Source organism: Drosophila navojoa, chromosome 5 (genome assembly GCF_054131105.1).
Source record: "Drosophila navojoa isolate 15081-1374.11 chromosome 5, UAZ_NAV_1.0, whole genome shotgun sequence".
NCBI lineage: Eukaryota > Metazoa > Arthropoda > Insecta > Diptera > Drosophilidae > Drosophila > Drosophila navojoa.
In genome coordinates this window covers 8144826-8153582 of record NC_142893.1, presented here as the reverse complement: position 1 = coordinate 8153582, position 8757 = coordinate 8144826, and the positions used below count along the sequence as shown (strand labels likewise).

The following is an 8757-nucleotide window of genomic DNA, read 5'->3' as shown; positions in this document are numbered from 1 at the left end:
AGAGGCCTAGTCAAGCTTTAGGGATCTTATATTTCGGGCATTTCGAATCTTTTTTCATCTATTCTTTTTTGTTTCTTTAGCTTTTTGGCATAGCTTTCGGAATGAGCGGTAGAGCGCCAAGTGAAATGCTGCATGATCGTGGAAATAGTGTGGTGAAATTTGAAGAGAATTGAGCGAATGCTCTTCACATCATCCGCTTTGCGTTGCAATTCTTTGTTTATGCATCTCGGCACCACTACATATATGTATATGTATATATATAGACGCTCGGTGGTCTTACGAAACTTCCTGTAAAAACAAAACACAAAATAGCATTGTATTGGTATTGTATATACACGCAACTGTGCGAACGAATGTGGAAAAAGAATTGTGAAATGCGTGAAACACATATTATACACAACAGCTGCGAGCATATGTGAAGGAAAACGAAATTAATAATTGTTGATTTATTTGTGCAAATGATGAGATCTATATATTTTTTGATTACAAAAGGGAAATATGTGAATGAAAATCATGAAATCAAAGGCTGTTAAGTGATTCAAATAAACGTTATAAAAAAGTATTCTCTTTGTATTAAATTTACTGAATTATATTATATACTATAAGTTATAGTAGTTATCATGAAATATAAATTAAATTAATATATTATTGTTTTACATATTATATAATCATTGACAATTCAAAAATTCAAAATCTAAAGATCAGCAATGGAAACGTTTAAATAACAAGTATCGATGCCATTTACAAATACAATCGCTACTAAGCAGCGATATTCTATCGATATTTCAATGCAATGCATTATTTTTGGCTTTACAGTATTCGGTCACACTGCACATATATCACAATTTTTGTTGGAGTAAGACGTGTTCGTCGCACTCTGTTTCGTCAACTCAATTATTTCGGCCATAAATGCAAGTGCAAAAGACCAACAAACAAACGTTGGTATGCGTAGTGCATGCTAAATTCGCGGTAAAATCCTCAATAGTCCAAAAGGTCTTTTAAGTGCGTCGCGTTTAAAAAAATTAAACGAAAAATTCTTTAACAGTGCAAAGATAACGCGCGCATATAAAAAATCGATTCGATTCAATTTTTAGGTAAAGTGCAAATTGATGAATGTAAAGTGCATTAATTTAATGTGTTTAACGTGTATTGTGAACTATTGTACAACAACTAGAAATGGTTCACCTTGAACTCTATGGCATTGCAGAGGCACTGAGGCACTGCCGCGCGCATACCAAAGCAATAAATAACATAACAAAATGTATTGTGGGTGTTTGTTTTCTTTTTGTTGTGTACTTCCTCTTCTTGCTATTAAGACACACATGTATTCAATTGCAAAAATTGACATTGATAATTTGTGTCTAGCTCTTCAGCTAACAGCAGCGGCAGCACTTGTAAGCTTTTTATCGCATTTCAATGTGAAGGTGAAAGTTATCAGCTGCTTGCAGCGCTTTGGCAATTGTAAATTTTGTTTTTGTACTATTTGACATGGCAATAGCGACTTTTGTATACCCTTTGTTGGCCAGTATAGTTACAACAAAGTCTGAAGACGAAAGTATGTGTATTTTGAGCATTATTATTTATAAAATTAATATGTTGCAATTGCTTTGTTAATAATAAAATTTACTAGAATAAATAAATTAAATTGTCAAATGTTTACCAAAGTATTCAATATGTTTGTATAGCCTTTCGAGGGGCATTGCAATTTCTTATCAGCTGCTTGTAACGGCAAATTGTGGAGAAATTGTAGAGATTTTGCTATGAATATTTTAGAGCTGAGCGATGGTGCTCCCGTATGCCCTTTCGGGTTTCTTTATTGTGATTAGCAAATGATTAGCTAAAGGAATTCAGTTTTTGTTTATTTATCTAATAAATATATATTTTGAATATACTAATATACTGTATCAAAATTGTAGATCTCATTTTTAATAAGCAATCTAATCTAATCTAAACTTTATTTACTATAGAAATAGCACGTATAGAATATTATTTTCAAATATGCTCAAATTAAATAAAGCTTAAATTTCAATTCTAGAGAATTCTGTAATCAAGACTTCAGACTAGAAAAAGTCAATATCAATATTATTTTTTATATTAAATTACCCTAACGACTATAATTATTTATCAGACAGCTGTTATTGAAAAACCACAAATCAATTACTTCTTGTTAACTAAAGCGCTTAACCAAGACAAGTTCAAAGAAACCAGTTTATCACTAATAATTGCAGCTGTTTAAGCGAAAAAAAAAACTCGAATGTTATGAATAGTGGAAAAAGAAACCTCCAACAGACGAATTTCAATTGCTCGGCCAGTTAAAGCTGATTTCTGTAATTTTATAGCGCAAGTCGGTTTAATAGAAATCTTTAACGATTTGTTTGCTCTATTTAAAAATTTTTCAGTCGGGCGCGTGACAATTTAGTGGCTTTTATGTAAATATTACTATGAAATTGGATGAAATTGTCGCATGGTAAGTGAACGACAAATTGCATAATATTTATTTGACACACATTTGTTGTTCGTTTGTTTATTTGTTGATTTGTTTATCGTCTAGGTACCAGAAACGAATCGGCACCTATGATAAGCAAGAATGGGAGAAAACTGTCGAGCAGCGCATTCTGGATGGCTTCAATAGCGTCAATTTAAAGAATACCAAGCTCAAAACTGAACTCATCGATGTCGATCTAGTGCGGGGTACAATATATATATATATATATAAAATATTATATATATTCCGTTCTTTATACTCATGTATTTATCTCCACAGGCTCGACGTTTCCCAAAGCAAAGCCGAAACAAACCCTAATCACCGTTATTCGTTTGGCCATACTTCGATATCTGTTGCTGCCCCTCTATGCACAATGGTGGGTCAAGCAGACGACACCGAATGCCTTCGGCTTCATACTCTGCCTGTACATCACACAATTGGTCAATTGGGCTGTATACATTATGCACAGCAATCGGCTGGTGCCGCTGGTCTTTGTACAGGAAACGAACGCAACGACGCCGACAGTGGACGGCGATACGGCTACTGCTGCTGCAGTAGATCAGCAGCAGCAGCAGCAGAATGCGGAGGAGAATGCCGACTTGCTCAGTGCACTCCTCATACCCTGTGCGCTAAGTTTGCTGATTAGCTTAATACACTCACAGATTGTGGCAACGAATACGGCGCCGGGTGGTGTCAGCAGTAAAAGCAAATTGCGGCGTTTTTCCATACCCGCGTTCGGTGGCGACAAGTCCAATTTGCCGCGCGTGAGGCGACGCAAGAAGTTTGTGCGGCAAGTGAAAATAATAACTGTTTACATATATTCATAATAAATCGCAACTTATAATTTATTACTCACAGCTTGCGTCAAGCCGAGTCGGACAATTCACAGACAAATAGTAATCATGCATTGAGCACGCGACGCTCGAAATTGCCGCCCCTTAGCACCGAAGCCAGCCCCGATTTAAAGCCCTGCACATGCAATCCAGTTCCTAGTGAGGAGACCTTCCCTACCACAACTGCCATAACCATACTGCATCAACATCATCACAATCGTCAAGCGGCCGCAGCTGCAGCGGATAGCACAACGCTAAACGAGCCGCTCTACGATCTCAGACAGGTGGCCAACGCCGCAGCAAGCGACAGTCCCCATAAGAAGCGCAATGTCAATTGGCATACGCCCATCCAAATCTATGCGACATTCGATCAGAATGAGTTGCCCTCGTCCAGCATTGAGCTCAACAAGAGCAGTGGCCCAGCACCGAACGGTGCACGCCTGGAGCCCAATTATCGACCCACAAATCGCAGCATTGGCGAAGACGACGGCTTCGAGAGCTTGAACAATAAAAGCTCCAGCGGCGAGGATAACAATCATTCGCCCAATGTCAACAGCGGTGCTACCAGCGGGGCAAGCCCATCAAATGTCATCACAGCGCCGCAGAATCATCTCCGACTGCGTCTCAATGTGAGCAGCAATAGCAATAGTAATGCGGCAAGCGATTCAAATGATAAAATCAACCATGAATCCACGAGCAGCTGCGCCGAGTCGGATGAATGTGACGACGCGGATCTTATCTCAAGTCCAGCCTCAGCTGGCACACAAGAGTGCAATACATCGGCTACCGATTGGCTGGGCGTGACCACAAACAGCGAAGACTGTAGCTATACATCCGAACTGGATCAATCCGATGGCGGCTTCAAGCATCAGGCTTGCAGTGATGAGGAGTTGCCAGAGCTGGATATTACGCCGACGACCATACTCAATCCCCACAGCAGTCTGGATCGCAGTGAGTTGGCAAGGATTAGCTTCATGATGTTTATCAATTAATGAGTGATATCTAATCCTTCAGTTAGCTGCACCATTTGGGATCAGCGCGATGCTAAAAAGGCTCAAATGTCTGTGCTGGAAATCTCATCGTGCATAATCGAACGCGTCGATTCGCTGGGCGTGACCAATGACTATATTTACATAGGCGTATTTTTCTCGTTCCTGCTGACGTTAATACCCACATTTTGTAGGCTATGCGAGGTACGTGACGAGGCGAATAGCTTTCCCCTGCTCTGTCTATATTAAATCCTTCCCTCTTTGTCAGATCACAATTGATGCGGATAAGGCTAATGACATAAGCTATTTCTATATACCACTATTGCTATGGAAGAAGTCATCGTCTTCGTTCTTTACACTCTTCGGCTTTGCCTTTGGTGAGGAGCAATGGGAGCGCACTGTTCTGGCGCTGGGCTTTGTGCAACGCCTCTGCCTGACGCTGATATTATTTATGATATTCGCAGTGGCCGAGCGCACCTTTAAGCAACGGTAAATTCAAGCGTATTCAATTTTGTTTTAGGTATTCCCTTATTCTGTTTTCTTTTCAGCTTTCTGTATGCCAAGCTGTTTTCACACCTGACTTCCTCGCGACGTGCTCGCAAATCAAATTTGCCGCACTTTCGCCTCAACAAAGTGCGCAATATTAAAACCTGGTTGAGCGTGCGCTCCTACTTGAAGGTACGTGCATATTATATACCTTCCATTCACTTAAGTCTTACATCTATATGCAAATTTTTTTGTTTTGATTGTCTAGAAACGCGGTCCGCAGCGCTCGGTGGATATTATTGTGTCGGCCGCATTTATAGTCACACTGCTGCTGTTGGCCTTTCTGAGCGTGGAGTGGCTAAAGGATTCGGTTAATTTGCACACACATCTAACGCTGGAGGCGCTCATGTGGTCCATTACGATCGGCATCTATTTGTTGCGCTTCATGACGCTTGGCCAAAAGATTCAGCATAAATATCGCAGCGTTTCGGTATTGATAACTGAACAAATCAATTTGTATTTGCAAATCGAACAAAAACCTAAAAAGAAGGAGGAGTTAATGGTCTCAAATAGTGTGCTAAAATTAGCCGCCGATCTGCTAAAGGAGCTCGAAACGCCATTCAAGATCTCTGGTCTCAGTGCCAATCCATATCTGTTCACAACCATCAAGGTGGTCATCCTATCTGCCCTATCGGGTGTGCTAAGCGAGGTGCTGGGCTTTAAATTGAAGCTACACAAAATTAAAATTAAGTAAGCCAAACCAACAACAAAACAAATTACAAACTATAAAAACAAACACGAAAATTACAAATTTAATGAAATTGAATTATAAAATAGAAATTTAGCATAGAGCAAGAAACAGACGATGGCCCAAACATACGTTATATTTTTCTAGTACAATTTTTTTGGATGCTTTAAAAACGAAAGAGAGAAGAAAAAAAAACTACAATATCTAAATTACCTAAATATAGTTTACGAAATAACAAATTTGAATAGTTAATAAATTAAGTAAGCAAATGTTTATGTTTTTGTCATGTGATTGTTTATCAGCGTTAACTATTATTATACCATTAACTGTGCATAACAGATCTATCCTATATACATATACATATATAGATATATCTATATTTCTACATGTACGTATCTGATAGATATTAGAGCGCCGTGCACAATCACATTTAACATTGTTCGCAGAACCTTTTAGCATAGCAAAACTATTTATATATATGTATATTTATGTATCGTCTATAAATGTTTATCTATGTCGTTTTCCTAATTGTAGTCTAAAAGATAATATCGTTAATCAGTCACACGTTCAATTCAAAAATATTTAATATCTAATAAAATTTACCAAAGTCTATAAATTTATTGTGTTATATTAAATTATAAACAGCTTAAGTGTAAAAGTGTATTTACAGTTTACTGATAACGAAAAATATATTTTGTGGATATCATTTTGTTAAAAATAGTTTGCTAATCAGCTGAAGCTATTAAAATTTGGCGCTAAACAAATAAACGAAAAAAATTCACAAGTTTGGTATTTTAGCTCAAAGCATAAAGATGCTCCGGTGCTGAAAAATACTCTTTGATAAGCACAATAGTTGCTGCTGAGCTCTTCTCCACAGATGGCGCTTGACTAAACTTTCACAGCTGATCGTACCATGCAGTGTGACCAGATTTTGTTTACACACGCCGCAACACCTGACGTAACAGCGTTTTTGCATTTGCTGTGATCTTTAAACTCGACGAATTCCAAATATTACTTTTACTTGAAAACATAAACATGCTGAAACTGCCACTAACTCAAATGCTGCGGTATTCCCTGACCAACCAACTGTTGCGCAGCCAAACGCGCCTTTTGCATCTGGGGAAAGCAAATGTGCTGAGCAGCGAAATTGATAAGCAATCAGTCGAGTTTAAGGTAAATATAGAAAACATAATTGGCTACATACATAGGTATATGTTCATCTCATTCTTTGTACATATTAGGAAAATGCTAGTGAGATGCGCAAGCTGGTGGGAGAGCTGCGTCAACTAACGAGTCAGGTGTTAACAGGTGGCGGAGCAAAGGCCATCGAGCGTCACACCTCGCGCGGTAAGCTACTGGCTAGGGAGCGCATTAACCTGTTGCTGGACAAGGGCTCGCCTTTCCTAGAGCTGAGCACCTTGGCTGGCCATGAGCTGTATGGCGACGAGGTAGTCAATGCAGGTGGCATTGTAACGGGTGTGGGCAGGGTGTGCGGGTAGGTCTCCGACTTTCGACTCTCTAGAGTAATCGAGTAACTCCCTCATTATGCTCTCATCTATAGTACGGAATGCGTCGTAGTGGCCAATGATGCGACTGTCAAAGGCGGCAGCTACTACCCGATTACAGTGAAGAAACATTTGCGTGCACAGGAAATAGCACAAGAGAATCGTTTGCCCTGCATCTACCTGGTGGATTCCGGTGGCGCCAATTTACCACGTCAGGCGGAAGTATTTCCCGATAAGCTGCACTTTGGACGCATTTTCTACAATCAGGCGAACATGTCGGCGCAGGGTATACCACAGATTGCCGTTGTCATGGGCAGCTGCACGGCTGGCGGAGCTTATGTGCCAGCCATGGCGGATGAGAGCATTATTGTGAAGAAACAGGGCACCATTTTTCTGGCTGGCCCGCCTCTGGTCAAGGCGGCCACCGGCGAGGAGGTGTCTGCCGAGGATTTGGGTGGAGCTGATTTGCATTGCAAGACTTCCGGTGTCACGGATCATTATGCGGTGGACGATGAGCACGCTCTGTATCTGGCCCGGCAAATCGTTAGCAATCTTAATCTGGATGCAACGAACGCCTACAATGAGCAACTGCAGCATTCCAGTAAGACAAACTTCGGCTCAGCTGCGCCAGCAACTGCGGCAGTGGAGGAGCCGCTGTACGATCCAACAGAACTCTATGGTATAGTTGGGCCCAATCTAACGAAGAGCTTCGATGTGCGTGCTGTCATCGCTAGAATTGTGGACGGCAGTCGTTTCACGGAGTTCAAGAAACTCTATGGCGAGACTTTGGTGTGCGGCTTTGCCAAGCTCTACGGAGGCACTGTGGGCATTGTGGGCAACAATGGTGTTCTCTTCTCGGAGAGCGCTCTGAAGGGCGCTCATTTCATCCAGTTGTGCGCGCAGCGTAAGATTCCATTGATCTTTCTGCAAAATATAACAGGTGAGCAAGTGCATCAGTGAAGTGAAGAAATTACTTAATGCAATCTCTACTTAATGCCAGGCTTCATGGTGGGCCGCGATGCCGAGGCTAATGGCATTGCCAAGAATGGCGCCAAGATGGTCACCGCTGTTGCCTGTGCGAATGTGCCCAAGTTGACGGTGATCATTGGCGGTTCCTATGGCGCTGGCAACTATGGCATGTGTGGCAGAGCCTATTCGCCGAGATTCCTCTATATGTGGCCCAATTCCCGCATCTCTGTCATGGGCGGCACACAGGCAGCCAATGTGCTAGCTCAGATCACCGCGGATCAGCGCAAGCGAGCGGGCAAGGAGTTTAGCGAGGAAGAAGCGCAGAAGCTCAAAACTCCAATTGTGGAGATGTTCGAAAGGGAAGGTTCGCCTTATTATAGCACTGCACGATTGTGGGACGACGGCATCATTGATCCGGCAAATACAAGGCAAGTGCTGGGCTTGAGCCTGAAGGCTGCTCTAAATAATTCCGGCCAAGAAACCAAATTTGGAGTTTTTCGCATGTAGAAAAATTTAGAATGCTACAAATTTGGCATTCACACTGTGAGAGATTTAGTGCATTTGTGAGCATTGAATGTTCAAATATGTTGTAACTGTTGCATTTATTAGTGTTAAGAGAAAATGTGTTGTAAATTTGTTTACCAATTTATTTTGTATACACAATGGGCGTGGCCCGGCAAACTGTTTAAAAATTTTAAATAAAACTGCGATCGATACTGAGTTGAGTGGTTAACAGCGTCAA

At 41.0% G+C, this 8757-nt stretch overlaps 2 protein-coding genes across 3 annotated transcripts; both read left to right on the top strand.

The window, feature by feature from the left end:
• The first annotated feature begins 832 nt into the window (after window positions 1–832).
• phtf (putative homeodomain transcription factor) lies at window positions 833–5589 on the top strand. Of its 2 annotated transcripts, none has more exons than XM_018104599.3 (9): window positions 833–1094; window positions 2400–2467; window positions 2552–2691; window positions 2765–3275; window positions 3344–4269; window positions 4333–4511; window positions 4576–4796; window positions 4856–4985; window positions 5062–5589. In XM_018104599.3, exons 2-9 carry the CDS (start codon window positions 2442–2444, stop codon window positions 5545–5547), a joined length of 2619 nt encoding a protein of 872 aa, XP_017960088.1. In that variant the 5' UTR covers window positions 833–1094; window positions 2400–2441; the 3' UTR covers window positions 5548–5589. The 2 variants fall into 2 exon arrangements, with proteins under 2 accessions (XP_017960088.1, XP_089118747.1); XM_089262621.1 differs by having other exon boundaries at window positions 833–1099.
• Window positions 5590–6426: 837 nt separating this feature from the next.
• On the top strand, window positions 6427–8735 carry Mccc2 (methylcrotonyl-CoA carboxylase subunit 2). Its single transcript, XM_018104602.2, has 4 exons — window positions 6427–6714; window positions 6783–7036; window positions 7103–7986; window positions 8047–8735. The coding sequence occupies exons 1-4, from the start codon at window positions 6577–6579 to the stop codon at window positions 8520–8522; spliced, it is 1752 nt and encodes a 583-aa protein (XP_017960091.1). The 5' UTR covers window positions 6427–6576; the 3' UTR covers window positions 8523–8735.
• Window positions 8736–8757: the final 22 nt, after the last annotated feature.